General features: G+C 38.7%; 1 protein-coding gene across 2 annotated transcripts; it reads right to left on the bottom strand.

The window, feature by feature from the left end:
• Positions 1-917: 917 nt before the first annotated feature.
• On the bottom strand, positions 918-18246 carry scamp2 (secretory carrier membrane protein 2). 2 transcript variants are annotated; one of them, XM_085412842.1, is made up of 9 exons: positions 18081-18246; positions 10171-10248; positions 9830-9895; positions 8170-8281; positions 7480-7608; positions 7069-7228; positions 6483-6584; positions 5059-5176; positions 918-2706 (listed from the first exon to the last, which is right to left on the bottom strand). In XM_085412842.1, the coding sequence occupies exons 1-9, from the start codon at positions 18135-18137 to the stop codon at positions 2557-2559; spliced, it is 972 nt and encodes a 323-aa protein (XP_085268968.1). In that variant the 5' UTR covers positions 18138-18246; the 3' UTR covers positions 918-2556. The 2 variants fall into 2 exon arrangements, with proteins under 2 accessions (XP_085268968.1, XP_085268969.1); XM_085412843.1 differs by lacking the exon at positions 918-2706 and adding an exon at positions 2713-3435.
• Positions 18247-19156: the final 910 nt, after the last annotated feature.

Genomic DNA, 19156 nt, shown 5'->3' with positions numbered 1-19156 from the left:
GTCATTTGCCTCTATGTGATGGTCCTGTGATTGACTGGTGACCTCTCCAAGGTGTACCCTGCCTCTCACCTTATCTCAGCTGCTGTTGGACAACTCAGTAAACAATTTGAGAAATGGATGGATGCCGGTAACACCTCAGAACTCTGATTAAAGCATCCGATGTGATATCCCTGCAGCTCTAGTTCACTCATTGCCCCTCAGCCATAAAAGGCTAATGGGTTATTGGCATGGACACCCAAGTTTGTGAATGCGATAACTTGAGAATCAGACAATGTAGGAGTTCCAAATTGATGCCATAGGTTTAGCCACGGACATCTCCGATAAGTCTGAATCTGTGACCTCAACCTCAAAGTCAAGGTCAGAGGTCAAGCTTTCAGAAAATCTTCTGAATGAGATTGAGAATGAGTTTTCATATCAAAGGTGCATCTACTAGGAGGCTGAGGGGTAGCACTGGTGTCCACAATACAGATAAATTTCTGTTACATATTGTAGCAACTAAGCATCAATATATCAACTTTCTTCCCCCAAATTTTTGATTTGCAACACTAAGCAAAACATTATCTTTGTTCTATCATACTAGTTCAAATTGTTACCCAATTTAAAGGTATGTGACATTTATGGATTAAAATACTTAAGCTTTAATAATATTCAAACTCATATTGATGCAGTACCATTGTCTTCACGTCACTGGTATTATGTCTCCTTTGATCATGTCAGATGTTGGGCTAATGCTAATGTGAACCGATTACTTTTTAGATAACATGTACTTTATTGCGTCCAGATGCAGGAAATTCTTTTGTTCATATCCACCATCCACCCTCCGTACACGTCCAAACCTTCTCAACTGTGTCTCCATATTGCTCAATCGCTAATGTTCTGTAAAACTAAAAAAAGGAAAGTAAGGAAAACAGTTTTAAATTAAAGCAAAGAAATTTTAATAGACGCTAAAATACAAAATCCAGATCTGCATTCAGAAATGTGTGAATTTAAAACCATATTTACTATACATGTGTAAATAAGCTCAAACCTCCAATCAGACTGTTATGCGGTGCAGGAACGTCATAAAAAAACATTCAAATTTGCACTTGTCATTTAGGAACATGTTACATCCAAGCTGATGCTTTGAAACAGTACAATCAATAAACACGCACACACACATGTTTTTTAATACATGAAATCAGGTAGAAAATATACACCAGCACACAAATAATTTAGAGCTCAGTGGACAAGTTACAGGAATACAAGGAAGATGTTCCACTATTTCCAAGAAGAAATGAAAATACCGCAGCTGTTTACTGAAACTGGATGTGTTCTGAGGAGGATGAAATGTATCATATTCACACTGCTTTGGCATACATCTAATCAGATACATATCTGATTTCTCAGAAATCAGAATACCCGACTTACTTTCTGATTGTTGTTAAATATTCACACCGTTTAAAAAAATCATTGCAAATTTTCTAACATTTCTCCTGCATTAAATGTTAGTAAATTTAAAAAAATACTCTAGCTTGGATGGACTCAGTCCATTAAAGAATCTATATGAAATATTGATCTACTTATTTTAATCAGAAAAATGTTCCATTTTTATATTCAGTACTCGTTTGGTTTCCTTAGAAACATCTCTTAAACAAGGTAGTGAGAAGACATAGCTGAAGCTGCTAAAAAATAAGAAAAAAATGAATGTGATCCTGATAACATTTGTAAATATTACCAGTTCAGCAAGAATATTCGGCTGGAGAAAAACAAACAAACAAAAAAAAAAAGGACATCAGAACCTCAGTCTGCCGAATTAGATTAAAAAAAAAAAAAATCTGAGTACAAGCATGAAATGATGTGGAGCGATGTGGTTTCCTCTGTGGATGCACTTGGTTATGTAGAAATCATGAGCTAACTACCAAGATCATCTTACTCCAGGTTTAAGTCATTTTGTGCAATAACATCCAAAGAATATCCAAAACTTTAAGGCCACACAGATTACAATTAGCACGATCTGTCAGATCCATTTCTTCCTCATTAGACTGAAAACGTGCAGCAAACAAAAGCAAAGAGATATGCTTCCAGGACAAAATACATGTCAATCAATGACAAACACTTCATCTTATTTATATTACAGGATATTCCATCAGTGTGGAGGACCGCAAGCTCACTGCACCCACATGAAATGTAAAATATTTATATTTTATGTACAAGAAATGCTGAAATAGCACTGAGTCAACTTCATGCTTTACACTCCAGTTTGCACTTTCCCTCCACTGCTTGCTTTTTTGTTTGTTTGTTTTTTTTAAAAACACCCACTTCAGACGATATAACTCTGCATAGCACACACTGAAAGTGACAAGCAAAAGGAGATACAGGGAAATGCTGATGGTGAAGGGTGAAGGAGCTTAACCTGGCTCAGGGTCTGTACATTATGAGGTCAAATTCTTATTTCCAGAAATCTGGCCGATGGCTTCAAAAGGCTCATTTGTTCAGCTTTAGTTTAATTAATTATCCAGACCTGATAATGTACAGACATTGACCTGCTAAACAAGCTCAGTTTAGCTAAATCTACCATTAGTTGTTTGCCTGGAAGGCTCCCTGGGCAGCAGAGGAAGCTGTTCCAGCAGCAGCAGTTTGGAAGGTTTTACTGGTGAAGACGCCCTGAGAGAACTCCTGCTGCGCCTTCTGGAAACTGGCCCCAGTACGTCGGTACATGCTGTGGACCTGAGGAGGAAGAAATTGTGAGAAAATTGCTGTTTAAACAGGTAGGTCATCCCTGTATGGGAGGAGACACCAAACGAGCTACAGTGGGGCAAAAAAGTATTTAGTCAGCCACCGATTGTGCAAGTTCCCCCACTTAAAATGATGACAGAGGTCAGTAATTTGCACCAGAGGTACACTTCAACTGTGAGAGACAGAATGTGAAAAAAAAAAAATCCATGAATTCACATGGTAGGATTTGTAAAGAATTTATTCGTAAATTAGGGTGGAAAATAAGTATTTGGTCACCTCAAACAAGGAAAATCTCTGGCTCTCACAGACCTGTAACGTCTTCTGTAAGAAGCTTTTCTGTCCCCCACTCGTTACCTGTATGAATGGCACCTGTTTGAACTCATCATCTGTATAAAAGACACCTGTCCACAGCCTCAAACAGTCAGACTCCAAACTCCGCCATGGCCAAGACCAAAGAGCTTTCGAAGGACACCAGGAAAAGTATTGTAGACCTGCACCAGACTGGGAAGAGTGAATCTACAATAGGCAAGCAGCTTGGTGTGAAAAAATCAACTGTGGGAGCAATCATCAGAAAATGGAAGACATACAAGACCACTGATAATCTCCCTCGATCTGGGGCTCCACGCAAGATCTCATCCCGTGGGGTCAAAATGATCATGAGAACGGTGAGCAAAGATCCCAGAACCACACGGGGGGACCTGGTGAATGACCTGCAGAGAGCTGGGACCAAAGTAACAAAGGTCACCATCAGTAACACACTACAACGGCAGGGAATCAAATCCCGCAGTGCCAGACGTGTTCCGCTGCTGAAGCCAGTGCATGTCCAGGCCCGTCTGAAGTTTGCCAGAGAGCACATGGATGATACAGCAGAGGGTTGGGAGAATGTCATGTGGTCAGATGAAACCAAAGTAGAACTTTTTGGTATAAACTCAACTCGTCGTGTTTGGAGGAAGAAGAATACTGAGTTGCATCCCAAGAACACCATACCTACTGTGAAGCATGGGGGTGGAAACATCATGCTATGGGGCTGTTTTTCTGCCAAGGGGACAGGACGACTGATCCGTGTTAAGGACAGAATGAATGGGGCCATGTATCGTGAGATTTTGAGCCAAAACCTCCTTCCATCAGTGAGAACTTTGAAGATGAAACGAGGCTGGGTCTTCCAACATGACAATGATCCAAAACACACCGCCCGGGCAACAAAGGAGTGGCTCCGTAAGAAGCATTTGAAAGTCCTGGAGTGGCCTAGCCAGTCTCCAGACCTCAACCCCATAGAAAATCTGTGGCGGGAGTTGAAAGTCCGTGTTGCTCGGCGACAGCCCCAAAACATCACTGCTCTCGAGAAGATCTGCATGGAGGAATGGGCCAAAATACCAGCTACTGTGTGTGCAAACCTGGTAAAGACCTATAGTAAACGTTTGACCTCTGTTATTGCCAACAAAGGTTATGTTACAAAGTACTGAGTTGTATTTTTGTTATTGACCAAATACTTATTTTCCACCCTGATTTACGAATAAATTCTTTACAAATCCTACCATGTGGATTCATGGATTTTTTTTTTTCACATTCTGTCTCTCACAGTTGAAGTGTACCTCTGGTGCAAATTACTGACCTCTGTCATCATTTTAGGTGGGGGAACTTGCACAATCGGTGGCTGACTAAATACATTTTTGCCCCACTGTACCTCTGCTGGAAAATAAATCCCGCTTCGGCCTGGTACTGCATGAGGTCTCTTCCTACTAAAAATCATCAAGTACGGCTCATAGGGGATCAACTGATTTTGGCTTCTCTCTAACATAAAGCAATTTGCAATGACAATTTTGATCTGGTGCTACAAAAATGAAGTGGAATTATTATTTTATTTCTAAATTGAATTTAGCAGGCAGCACAACAAGAGGGTTCCTGGTTCAAACATGCTGGCCAGATGGGTTTCTCTCTGGATACACTGGTTTCTTCCCACAGACTAGAGATAAGCATGTCGTATTTCTAAAAATGCCTTAGATGTGAGTGTGAATGACGGTCTTTCTCTCTGTGTTAGCCTTGTGACACAATGGTGACCTGTCCAGGATCTACCTTGCTTCTTGCCCTATTAGAAGCATAGGGCTGGGATAGGCTCCTGAACTGGACACACATGTAAGAATGAATGAATGGCTGGAATTCCATTTCATTGTGATTGGTGCACTTGAAGGATTTGCACTGGTGTTAACCAAAAATCAACCATAACATTACACAGACATCTAGCAACTGTTGATTAGTGAGTCAACAAGTAAAATAACCAGAGATAAAAACTGTGTTCTGAAGAAAATTAAGAAAAAAAGAAAAGAAAAGTGAGGCAACTCTTACCATCTTGAGCAGAATGACAGACATCACAGCGCACAAAGTGAAGAGGATGGCCACTATGATCATGATGATTCCCACTGCACGGTGTTCACTGATGATAGTGAATGCAGAGAGCCAACCACTGCAACAAACAGCAGAGTTTTAGGTGATCTTATGAACAGCATCAGTGAAACTTAAAATTGTATTCAACAGAAGGAAACATACAACATACAGCGTACAACACATGTACGCTGCTATATTCGATTTGAGGAGAAGAGAAGAATGTGTTTTGGAAGCAGCCGGACAAAAACAAATGCCAACCACTGGTTAAATAATTAACGTGAAATAAATGAACATCACTGCCCTCATTTTCTGTTGCTCTTATTCTTCTTTTTACCTTTAAAACTCTGTTTGACTTTAATACATTTATAATTAATTTGATCGTAATATTAAGAAGTTAAAAAAATAGGAAAAAAAACAACAACAAACAAACACAAAGTAAAAAACAGCAGGTTAGTATTTAAAATGGATCACTGGTTAAAGAGCAGAGGTTATGACACCGTATTCTGATGCAGTTTAAGCTGAAACACATTTAGATTGGGAAAAGAGAACAAAGAAATGGTGGGGTAACAGACTGCAAGCAGCAGAAACTTACAGAGTTACCCGCAGACAGAGAGGCAGCAGGCTAGAGGCTGAAGAATGGAAAGTTTCTGTCGTGAGAGATGAAAGATTGCAGAAAATGAAGGAAAGAGAGAGGACGGCAGCTGACAGGCCAAATGACTGGTAATAGTTCTGATTATTTAACGCAACAAATCACAAGCACACAAAACACTTTGTCAGTCAGGGGGACACGATCACAACGTGAATACTCCCGCGAAACCAGTTATTTTATTATCTATTCATAAGCTCTTATGAGATTCATACATACTATGAATTAATATTAATATAAACATAATTATTATGTCAAAATTATATGTTAAATTATAACATTTGTTCGAACTTGAACTTAAAATATACTTATTGCAATTTCTGGTGTTTAAAAATAGTTTTTTAAACTTCTAAATTTCACTAAAGCCGCCAACAGAATATGAAATAACTGTTACGACTTTATATCCAAAATGTCTGTGGTTTGTGATGAAGATGCACAAACTGAAATTGAAATAGGACTCTGATTTACTTTCATGCAATGCATATATCTACCATAACATGCTGGACTAATATAAGCTTTATTTATAGAGATATGTAATTAAATACAGATTAGAGTTTAAAAAAAATAATTTGAAATTTGCAGAGGGTAATTAAAAAAAAGCTATCCTATTATATCCTTAACATATTATTTCAAGTATATGCTTAAAAACCATAAACGTAATGCCCACATATTTACTTTTGAAGAAGCCATCTGGAAAACTAAAGTTTTTATTGAAAAATAGGACATACATGACACTCACCTGTTGCCCCAGTGAGGTATGCCTATTGACTGGATGATGAAGATTACCACTTGGCAAAAAAACACAAAGAAGAACAAGAAGAAGCTGAAGGAGCTGTCAGTCCTGAAAAAAAGAGGAAAAAACCATCCATTAAACTTTCAGACTTAGAAAACACATTTATATCAGGAGTACAGTTATATGAATGTAAGTGACATGTGCAAGTGCAAATCTTTACCATGGCAACGCTGTAATATAAATGTAATGTGTGAAATACACACTGTGACAGCACAAAAATTACAAGGGAAAGCGAATACATCTGGCGCAGAAGCATTATCGTTGTTACAAAAAGTATCAAAGTTATCAGACATTTTTCTTTTTGTTCACAGCAGTTGATCGAAACTTAAAAATAAACTCACAGGGTTTTTTGTTAAATTTATACACAATACATTTGGGAACAAACATTTCAAAAGCTAATGCATTAATGTACACGTCTGTAAAATCCAGATGAAAAAATGCCTTTTAAGCAGAGTTCTTAAAAAACACACATCACTGTCCACACACGGGGTCAAATGATGCATACAGTACCTTTCATGATGGGGGGACTCACCTGAAGGCCTTGTAGACGGGTCGGTACCAGCAGAGGAAGGAGCAGGGAGCAAAGAGGATGAGCCAGAGAATGGAGAGACCAAAGTCCACACCATTGCTTGAAGCCGTGGTGAAGAAAGCCAAACATGCCAGCAGGTTGAGGAACAGAGTCACACAGTTGACTGAGGACGACAGTAGAGAGAGTCAGTGATTGTATTCTAGTCAGAATTTCAGTATCATGTATGTATACAGCAAAGAAGAACAAAAACTAAACAGTACTGGCTGGAGTGTTTTTCCCATCACACCAACCGGTGTTGTTAAGAAGTGATTTTAGGGTACATTTTTACACCGATTCAGAGCTTCAAACCTTCCTGAAAGGTTTTTACTTCTCAGACTTCCAATGTCCGCCCCCCTAAAAATGTAATGTGCTTACACATCCAGAGGTAGTACATCATCTTGCAGACTCTCTGGCACTCTGGGGGGATTTCCTCTGAGAAGTCCTGGTAAAAACATGGTTTGATGGGGAAGAACTTTGGAAGTGGAGGCCAGTTGTTCTCTTTACCTGTCGAGTCAAGAGATAACATCAGCATGGCAAACTATAAATACAAGACAGCAGATATATCATGAGCACGAATAGAGTTTAACAAAAAGCAACCGGTGGTTATTTTTAAAATACTGACACATTCATCTGAGTCATTTACGCAAGTGTGTGGGAGTCAATGTACAGCAGCATTCCTACCTAAGCAGGCTGGATAATGTCACTGCTGTGCCTCTGGAACATAACTGCACTGTTTACATAAACCTATCTAAGCATCTGCTTTTTAAACTAAACTAAAAACTTATCACCGCAAGTTTACATCAGCAGATGCAGCACATGAAGACACATTTCACCAAACATTCAGTCATTCACCAGAGTTGATAATTAACAGATAATGATCTTCATATTATTGTTATAGCTCTTTGCAGACCTATTGATATGAATATCAGAGCCCAAAAAAAAAAAAAAAAAAAGCCAGTGAGTGCAAGGATGTAGTTTTATATTTGTCTTTGGTACATAATGCCCACGTTGCAAATCATTGTCTGTTATCAGGGCGCTGTGCAGAGGAGTTTTGTTTTTAATGACCTGTCAGGCCTCTGCTCTGTAGCTCATGCTCTCTGCGGTCCAGCTCGGCAGCTTTCCTCTCCAGCTCTTCCTGCTGCCTCAGCAGGTTGGCCTGAGCTGCAGCAGCAGTTACCTGAAAAAGGAGGAAACGCTTCACTCAACCACCACATTAGATGCACAGAAAATTACCTAAGCCACTGTCAGGAGACTCCGATTTCATGCAAATAGCAAGGAAACGGTGCAGAAATGATTCACTTCACATATAAGCTTTCTAGTTTCAGTTTTTAACACCCAAGACAGCAATCAGTCGCTGTGAGCCACTTCAATAAACACTCTGAATTGCATCTGTTTTCACAGGCATCTAAAAGGGTGTACTTGACTTTTAAATGACATATTACAGGAAATACATATTCATGGTTATCATATCTGATCTCTGACTTGCCAGGAAGAGGTAGGATGCAGGTGATCTGTTTTGCTATTCATGAATATTTATAGGACAGAACAAAGAGCTTCATTATAATAATGTGTAAAGTGAGTAGATGTTTGTGTAGCAACCACACATCCTGACGTAAGGACCATACTGAGAGTCTGAAGGGACAGATTGCCCTTTAGACACATCCAGTTATTTTAGAATTCTAAAATGAGCCACGTGTTGCTAAAAAATGCAATTTCTAAACATTTTAGAACGTCTTTGTGCTGAATCCGTGTACCTGCTCTCATTTACTGTCTTAGCTGTTTGGTGGTTATTGAAATTTTGTGATTTTTCACCTGAGATTCTGGCATTTCGGGCAAAATAAATTTATATTAAAAAAACGATTCACAATTTTAATGAATCGATTTCACGTTATCCAAGCCAGAATCGATTTTAATCGATAAATCGATTATAAAAACCCACCCCTAATTAAAAGCTCAGTTTTGTGATCTTTTTGGCAAAATAAGGTTTGGACATTTAGTTCGATGTAGCAACTAAATGGCTTTGAGTAAAAGAAACGGCTACAGCATCTGTGTGAAAAAATAACTGTTAATTAAACAGGCAGGATAAGTAGAATTGGAACTTAAGAAAATACTCTTTCTTAGTGGTTTCCAAACTTTTAGTACCCAGAGCACAGCAGAGGGCAAGACAAAATGCACACCTCCATTCACACTGTCACTAAATAACATCCAATTGTCATCGTAGTTATTATGAGTTCTTCTAAATGTGCTGCAGTAGGAATATGTGATTAAGAGCCCATCTGTGATATCTAGACCTAGGATAAGAACTGAAATTTTTTAAATGTATTTATTGAATTTCAATAAATGGTCTTGCTCATCTTGGCTTAGATGTAGTGGTCTTCTACAGTAGGTTTGAGTTGCTCTCAAAAATGTTTTACTACCAGATGTATTTTTAGCTTGCTTTGCACAATGTTAGCATTAGCCAACCTCTCCTGACAGACTGGGGCCGTCTTACAGCTTCAGTAAACTGCAACTGAGTCTTATTCTGCTCTTTGTTGTCAATCAGGGCTTCGATGTATCTCAATCTCATAATTCCCACCATCCATCAACTGAAAAAACAGAGTGAGGTCACATAATTGTGCAATAATAATGCTAGATTGTTATAAAATCTCACCCACACCTGCTCATTCACCTTCATAAAAATATTTTTTTTAATCAGAGAAGTGGTGGGTTTGGTATAAATTCTCACCTGTGGACTGGGCTCTGTAGATGGCTGTAGCACAGCAGGAGATGTGGTGTGAGCTGCTAGTCCATCCTAAAAAACAACAATAAGCAAATAAAAGATTCAAATGCAACCAGTAAAAGAGAAGGAATACCAGGAAAACAAGGCTAAGAAGATAAAGGGAATGGCGACATAAGCAGGCCAAGACCAAAAAATTGAAATGGTGAACTGAAAGATGGTGAGAAAAAACAAAAGATACAATATTTTGACAGGAAAACGAAATAATGAGGAAATGTGCAGATAAGACACCATCAAATGGTTTCAAAACCAACAAAATGAGTAGAAAATGTAGCTTCCAGATGTCTTACACTGGGTTGAGCAGAGAAAGGGTTGTACTGGTCAACTGGTTCGATGTTGGATTTTGTCACCTGAGTGACAGAGGGATCCTGGAAAAACAATAAAAATAATAATAAAAACACGTGCGCATCTTTATCAACTTATAATAATGAGTTACCTGAAAATCTACAAATACATTTTGATCCAATTTCTGTCTATGATGACAGCTTGGAAGTATTTCTTATCTTTGAGCTAAAAGCTGCAGAAATAAGTGTAGGTGCTATGCAGTAATGAAAAAGAGGCCTCTTGTACCAGGTTTGGTGAGCTGCTATTAGAGGTAAGTGCATTTACATGGCTTAACTGACATGGCTTAACTGAACAGTTTTGCAAGAATATAAATAAATATAAAATAAATATATATTTATAAATATAAATAAATAAAGAATATCAAGTTTATTTAGACTTAAAATCTACAAAGAAGAAATTCATTTAGTGCTGTTCATTTTCTCTCCAGAAGAACTCTTTGTTATAAGCTTTACCATTTCCTGAAACACTGAAAGCAACCCTCAAAAAGAAAAAAGCCGAGATTATGAAATCTCGTATCATGCTTTGCCAAAGTCATAAAGTAAAGTACAATAACATCCAGCAATAACCTCTGAGGTTCCTGGTAATATTACCCCTGGAGAAGCACTGGTAATCATTAAATGACTCTAGTGAGCTCACTATTGATTTAACCACTCTATAATATGAGAAGGCACTGCTTATTTTGACACGTCTGAGAAAAGAAAGTCAGGACCTGATAAATTCCATCAATGCAGTTCAGTACATTTTACACACATGCACGCAATTATAGATTTCTCTCAAAGCCTTTTAAGACCTTTTGGAGACCTTTTAAAGGCTTAAAAACATTATATTCACATACAGTTTTCTTCCTCCAATAAACCTTTTTATTAAGGAATTAAAACTGTAAAGCACAACCTAAATCTAAAATAAAAAACTAGAAAGCATGTTTTGACATCTGCACTGGATGATGACACTATTTTGGCAGCTTGTGGCATCCCAACACATGACCAAAAATTTTAATGATGCACTTTATATTGGCATGCAAAAACAAATATGAGGGGGGTAAAAAGGTACCAGGAAATTTTTATTCACACCAAAACTACAACAGTAACTGTGAATTCCTGCCATACATGACGCCACTTCAGCCCAACAGGGTCTCTGGAGCCTCCTGTGATGTACCGGTAACACGCATGTGTCGTGATGTAATTCAACAAGGGTCTGTCCTATTTGAAAGGAAGACGGTAAGATTTCTAGGATGTGCCAACAGCTTAATTGCAAATTGTCCTTTTGTATTTGTATTTAAGTGGTTGTCAGTCAATATCGGTAAGGACAACCAAAGAGACCCTGCAAAGAAAAATTACAGTCTCAATTAAACTTACACAAATATTTTATTGTTCTCCATCTTCCTGACACAGCTTCAGCTTCTGTTTAACTTAATTGCTACCACTTGTCCCAGTTACACCTGACACAATTATTTCTGATTTTTTTCTCCTCTCCAATCTATAGCCGCCGACGACGATGAGATTCTCTGATCCAGTACCTGAAGTTTTTAGACACACCTTTACACTCAGCAGTAGAGCAGGGCGATATGGCCAAAAATATTTATCACGATATATATTTGAAAATTTGCGATAACGATATAACCGACGATATAATTGATGCGAGACAAAATACAACTCCACAACATTACTAGCGCAAAAAGACAACCTTCCATTTATTTTCACTTAAACAAGAAGCTGGTTTTTATGTACATTAAAGCTTTATAAAAATGTAACAGTGCAAATGCAAATTCCTTGCTGAAAGTTTAACCAAAAGGCATTTCCAGTAGAAATGGGCTGACATATCCTGAGCATAACCATGTATAATATCCACTGAAGTCAAAAAGAGGTGCTTTGCAACATTAAACTGCAGTGTGCAGTACGCATTTTTCGGACCATAAGGTGCACGGGATTATAAGGCACATTAAGCGAAACAAAGCAGTCAGATAAATCAAACTTTATTAAACTCATTCTTCTTGCTTCCTCCACTTCTGTACCATTGATTCATTAATGTTGAATTCTCTGGTAGCTGCTCTATTCCCATGTTGTTGCAGTATATTAATGACTAACCTTCTATTGTGGATGGATTATCTCAGTTGTTCTCCTGACTGAAGTTTGGTCCGTTTACAGCATCCGGACATGCGATTGCATTTGTCTCTAACCATGAAGAACCTTCACGTTAACTTTTATAAGTGGAAAAGTGTTAGTGTTCGTCCTCCAGCTTCACTGTTTATGTTATGCTAACATAGCTGTGTCGCTAGCGATCACGTAGCACATCATTATATACCAGCTAGCCAAACTTCAGTAACCCTACAAACGTCACTGCTGTTTAGTTTCCTGTCTTCATTTATGGTGGAAGTGATAGCAGAGCTGTACGTTTGAATTTTTTCAGAAATCTCTCAGTCAGAACATGCAATATCATGCTTAGGTAACTAGCGAAACTAGCGAGCTAACTTCCGCTAGCTTCCTGCTAACTTCTAACTCCGTTAAATGTAATAACTTTTGTTTTCATGGATGCCTGGAAGTTAAACTTTATAGTTACACCTGGTAAAGCAGCAATGCTGATCGTTTTATTAAAGATGAAAGAATTTAGACAGTTTTTAACTCTAAGTGATGCTGCAGTGTTGTTTGACCTGAAGCATACGGAGTTTAGGACCCAGATTACTCCCAGATTTAAGAGCATCTTAGAACGGCCGCTTGCATGTTCTGCAAAAAAATGTGCTTTGTTGTGTATCTGACGGACAAACACCAAACCAGTTCCACATCACGGAAGTTGCACCATTTTTACAAACCAATTCTGGTTCATCTGTTTCACTCAACAATCGGCCATGTGCGTATGAAAACAAAGGCACTGCGCATGCGCGTTTTACTCCCATTCTATCGCGATATTTCATTTTCCTATCGTTGCCTAACATTATACCGGTATTACCGTGAACGGTATAATATGGCCCAGCCCTACTCAGCAGTTCGCTCAGAATAAAGGCTCAAATTCAGCCCAGCTACAAATACCAGCTTTGAAAAAAAAAAATCCAGGTCTTAAAATGGGACACAGCTCAAGATGTGTCGGGGGTGGGGCCCGTAGGCTCAGTCTGGAAAACTTGGCCTAGTTGTTCAGCAGCAGTAGTCAGAGTCTGAATCAGAGATGTCTTCAGGTAGATTGGAGAGATTTTTTTTCCTCCAAAAGGTTCAATAACTATAACCTACATAACCAGTGAAGGGGCTATCACAAAACTGAGTTAGCAGGTTTGTATTCTTTTCCTGTGTCCTAGTCAGAAGAGGTTCATGGTTTCTTTACAGAGGATGAACAGAAACTCCATACTGTCTGCTCCATGGCCATGTCTTGAGCAGACACACCACACGACATAGGCTGAACCAGCTTGTTTCTGATGGTGGTGCAACCTCTGGCCTGCTCTTCACGTCTTTCAGTAGGGAAAGTATCTGAGCCTTGATTTCTATGAATATCCCTTTGATATCTGGATTCTTCAGAGGGCTGGGCAGTGGAGTCAAACACTCCTTGTATTTGGAGCCCTAGTCAGTTCTTTTCTTCGTGAAGTCTAGCAGCAGCGAATTAGTTGACAGTTGACAATGGAAATAATGGCTTCCTAAGGCTCAGTTTGTTAAGCCCTCTGGGACTGAAAATTGAAGCAGCTGAACAAGTTCCAAAAACTGCAGTTCTTCTGATGGCCACTTGAGGTTTACTCAAAATGTGAGTTACAGTGGAAGGATATGCATATTTGATTTGGCACAGATTATTACATATTGTGTTTGCAACCCTCCCAATGACCTTTGTCTACTTCAGGTCTCGATTTCAGCAACATACCAACATGGCAGCAGCCACAACAGCAATATTTAAAATTCAGAAAGCAGAGGGTTATGCAACAGTAGCTATAACCACTGTCATATACATATATGAAATAAACAATTTACTGATAGGGTGTGGTGGTTGCTACTATGTTGTAAAATGTAACTTGTGCATATGTAGACTCATACCTTGTCCTCATTAAAACATTCCTTATAAAAGGTTTGAATGTAACTCAACAACCTGTGATGTTCTGGAAGAACCTGAAACTATGCTGTAAATTACTCTGACAAGGTCTCAGAGATAATCCCAGACTGGCACATAAAAAGAAACATCTAAACACATATATATACACACCAATATCTAATATTTACACTAGAACATATTGTAACAACTAAGCTTTTATTTGGAAATGATGGTGTACAATGCAGTCCTGAGAAATGCTGCATCTGCAAGTTTGTGTGAACTCGGTGGGTGATCAAAAACAAAAACTATGACACAGTAACAACTTCCAGAATCACTTCAATAATCTGGGACAAATCAGTCCTTCCTTTAAAAGGTTGACGGAACGAGTACTTCACATGACTACGTGACACGTCACTCACCAACAGTGTGATAAGAGCTCGCCTGCTTGTTAATATGTGCTTGTGACACACCTGTAAACATTCCCAGACGGCAACATAGAGACGTCTGAGTGAGATGATCAACAGCTAGCAATATAAAGGGAAAAGGGTGAATGGAATTAACCTCTAAACCCAACTTAAATGACCCATGATACATTTTACGAAACAACTCCTTGTTGCCTGCAAAGATATTCAAAGGCTCTCGTTCAAAACGTCTTTACCTAATTGCACAGGTAAAAAAAACATATGCTTAGTAAACAGCGAGGAGTGGCTTATTATACATCCTTTAGAGAGACAAACCGACAGCAGTGAATAAAGTAACTGATGACAGCAAACTTACACAGTCTCTGAAATGAAAACCGAGCTGGGACAAGCCTCAAACAAGAGGACAGCATCTTCAAAACAATAGACAGACATACAAAGATGCAGTTTTCCATATATGCCGATATATGGAAAACTGCATAAAGTATATAGATGACATGTAAACATGGCATATTTTAATACAAAAATAATACAGTGACTTTAACGTCTCTGTACAAGGAAACCGGACATGCTCTCATAACTGCTGATTCCCTAGGTGTGGCCATTTCAAAACAGCAGCTGGATACTACTACATTTTACATTAGATACCACAGCCATGGGGTGCAGGTTTAGCTCACTGGGTGAACAGGTGACCAAAAGCAGTATGGCATGGGTCCGTCTCCAACCCGCGGCCTTTTGCTGCATGTATTCCCCTTTCTCTACCTGCTTTCCTAACCATAGGAAAGTGACACACCTGTAAACATTCCCACCCGTAAACATCTTCACTGCATCTGTCCAGCAAAGGCCCAAAAATAATAATTTAGATACCACAGTGCTACAAATGATAGAAGCACATGCTCAGAAAGGCCTACAGGGGGAAAAAGCAGCATAGTGCAGTCTGCAGTCCACAAACATGCACATTTTAACATTTTTAATATTCTTTCAAAGGTTGGTAACATGTTAAATATTTAATGTGACCACAGACAGCGAGCTTTTATGAATAGAACTGCTTTTCAGAGTACATATTATACTCCAGCTGCTACTAGGGTATTTATCCAGTCCACCCACCAAACAAACAGAAGTCTCCACTGACGTCACACCTATTGAACACTTGAGATAACAAAAGTTCCATTCTGCAATACTGTAAAAGCATAATGCCACTTAAATCTTACACAGAATAGTACCCACAGGTCATTGGTTTTGATTTGGAGTGTGATAAGAGCAATTTACTGTTAAATATGTCACACTAAATGTGAGGCCTGGTTGAACCTTGGACTCTGAATGCTCCTATAAACTGTTGCTCTCTCTGCAATAAGATGGATTTCTTAACATTTGGTAGAACTGAAAAACCCTAACAACAGCACGTGTGTGTTAACAGATGCAAACACCCACTTATCTATGCGGTTATTCAAATCTGACATCATGATCAAGCCATTGTGATTAATCTGCTAAGTTTCTATTCACCTTTTATGTTGCATTTTATCTAATTCTACATTTTCAAGAATGGCCACTGTTACTAAAATGTTACACTTCATTTCAAAAACTGTTAAATAAGGAGAGTTATGACAGGTTTAATTTTGTTTTTTTTACTTTATGAATTTCATATTGCATAATAAGAAGGAAAGATGGAAAACATAAACAGGTTCTTTACTACTGCAGAAACTAGGCTAACATATCTAGCTCATGTCCCAGAGAAAAAAAAGAAAACTTGTGGAGTGTGAGATAATTCCTGACAGACTTCAAAGGTTTCCGTGAAAGAGAAAGAGAAAACCTGATATAAAAAGGACTGTTTCCCTGCATGTACATACACATGTACAATAAATCATGCATTCTTATATATACACATATATATGGATAAAAAATAACAAGCAAAAGATGATGGTTAACATTTTTAAATTGGTGCTCTTCCATTGTTGGGTTTGAAACTTCTGTGTGTTAAATACTGTGTTAAAGGAGTATGAGACACAGTGACAAAAACTAGGTTTTTAAAGAGTAACTTACATTAGGGATTAATCAATGTCAGAGTCTCCCTAACTGCTGCTGCCTCTGTGTCAGCCATTTATTTCATTTTCATCCTTTTTCTTGGCTGGCATAATATTAAATCACAGACTGGTGCATTTAAAGGGGTTGTCTACTCTTACTGAGTACTCAAAGCACTTAAAGACTAAAAGCCACATCTTCCTTTTCACACACATATTCACATTGTACTTTATTCTACTTGTCTTTTTCTATGACTTCTGTTACTTTCTTTCATTTTCAATTTCAGATGAGGACTAGGCAATAATGGAGGTAAAATTGCCCAAGGACACTTTTCCATGCAGACTGAAGCAGCCAGGGGTCAAACCACTTCCTTTATGAATGGCAAATAATTCTAGCTCCTGAGTGTACTACAAAGTACAATTAATGGGTCAGTGAGCTTGTCAAACCTAACGTGACAGTTTCTTGTGTCTCAAAAGTGGCTCTCTTCATAACTGGCCAAATTACCTTGGTAACTTAGACTGAACACATAGCCTTGTCCGGAGCAGTAACCACCACTGTGATCCCCATTACCTCAGACTAGGGTTTTAGGTTTTGTCAAGCCTGCTAACACTAAGAAAACCTGGCTGTGTTTACAGTATACCCCTCAAAGCTTCAACACGTCTTTGCCAATAGAAACATTAATGACCAAATGTGAAATTCTGGGCTTGTTTCAGTTATTAACCCATTTTAGTGCAAGGGAACAAAAGAAAAGCTATAAAGATATAGCAACTAAACACTCTTACTCTCACTATTTCTGAACATTTATCCAGAGAAAAATGTATGGGAACATGAGGATAAGAACATTCCCAGTAGGCTTTCCTACTATAAATCTGTTCATATAACTAAATATTATTTCAGTGCATATAAAGAAAGACCTTAGTTTGTCGCTCGCCCTTTTTAATATTTTAAAGTGAAGGGAGGACGTTCCTATTTCCACAAACAACTGGCCTACTATCAGACATCCTGTGTGCTAGAAGCTCTTTGTAGAGAGAAAACCAACAGTTTCGATAAACGTCACATTACAAACCACCAGAACTATCACAAATCACGTCTAAGACATTAGAAATACACACAATAATGTACATTATCTTCCGAAGGAAGCAGAAAATAGGTACTGTGGCTTAAAAAATATATCTGACACACATTTCAAGTTTAACTTCCTGCAACTAAACTCACAGGATATGCAGCCGTTTTACAAGCCACGTGATTGGTTAAAAAACTGTCAGTCACACTTCCTGCCAAATGGTTGCAATCCTCAAAGACGTAGGTTCCCGCCCCGACATCCACCCAACAAGTTTCCTGGCGTGCTGGCTACCGTTTAACTGCCGCCGTTTGATATGTCACCGACTGCGCCTTATAATCTCAGTCCTCGTACTTACATTGAAAGGGTTTTCGCTGGCAGTATCTGCGAACGGGTTGGTATCAAATTCCGACATTTTGAAAATGTTGCGAGGTGTTCTTTTTGTCTTCTCTGAAGGTGGAGTTAACAACAAACTCTTCCCTATCGCTTCTGGTGCCTGTCCTACCACTTCCTCGAATAAAGTTTAAAGCGCATGCGCACTGAGCCAGTTGGACGATGACGTGTGCGTCAAATGATGCGCAGGTAATCAAAGCGCGCCACCTGCAACCCCTCTCGGCGCCGTTTGAGATTAAAAGCAAATTCCAGTTGTTATGTCTTATCATTTTTATTATTATTATTTATTTTCTTTACCTACATGTTAACCTTGTTTCTATCTTACTTCACTATATTGTGCAATTGTTAACCAGAATCAGAATACTTCATTGATCCCTAGGGGAAATTATGTTGGTTACAGTGCTCCAGTACAAACAGTAACAAAAATAGACAAAACAAGAAGTAAGAAATAGCACAATATATACATACATATAAGTCACTTACGACTAAATATCTGAATAAGAAAGAAGAGCATGTGCAAAAAGGATGTAGCTATTGCAGTATACAGTGTGTTAGGTGGATGAGTTGTACAGGGAGATGGCCACAGACAGGAATGATTTCCTGTGTCGTTCAGTGGTGCTTTTTGGTAATCTCAGTCTCTCACTGAACGTGCTCCTGTGGCTAGCCAGCATGTCATGGAGTGGGTGGGAGGAATTATCCAACATTGTCTTTATCTTGGACAACATTCGCCTCTCCGTCACCACCTTAAGAGAGTCCACCTCCATCCCCACAACATTGCTGGCCTTGCAGATCGGTGTATTGAGTCTGTTGGCATCAGCAGCCCCTCAACCTGCTGCCCCAGCATGCAACAGTGTAGAGGATAGCTCTGGCCACAACAGACTTGGAGAAAATCCTGAGCATTGCATTGAGCATAACGATGTTGATATGAGTCCATGGCTTATATTGTAGATGTTATTTGAGTTTTTGTTATTAAAAACCCCCACAATCTTATTTACCCAACAAACTGATTACTAAACTAATAATGACAACAACAACAACAAT

The sequence above is a fragment of the Rhamphochromis longiceps genome, linkage group LG7 (assembly GCF_057381845.1).
Source record: "Rhamphochromis longiceps isolate RC_006_pf linkage group LG7, R_longiceps_female_GT1.1, whole genome shotgun sequence".
In the NCBI taxonomy this organism is placed as follows: domain Eukaryota; kingdom Metazoa; phylum Chordata; class Actinopteri; order Cichliformes; family Cichlidae; genus Rhamphochromis; species Rhamphochromis longiceps.
This window is presented reverse-complemented; position numbering and strand designations above follow the sequence as displayed.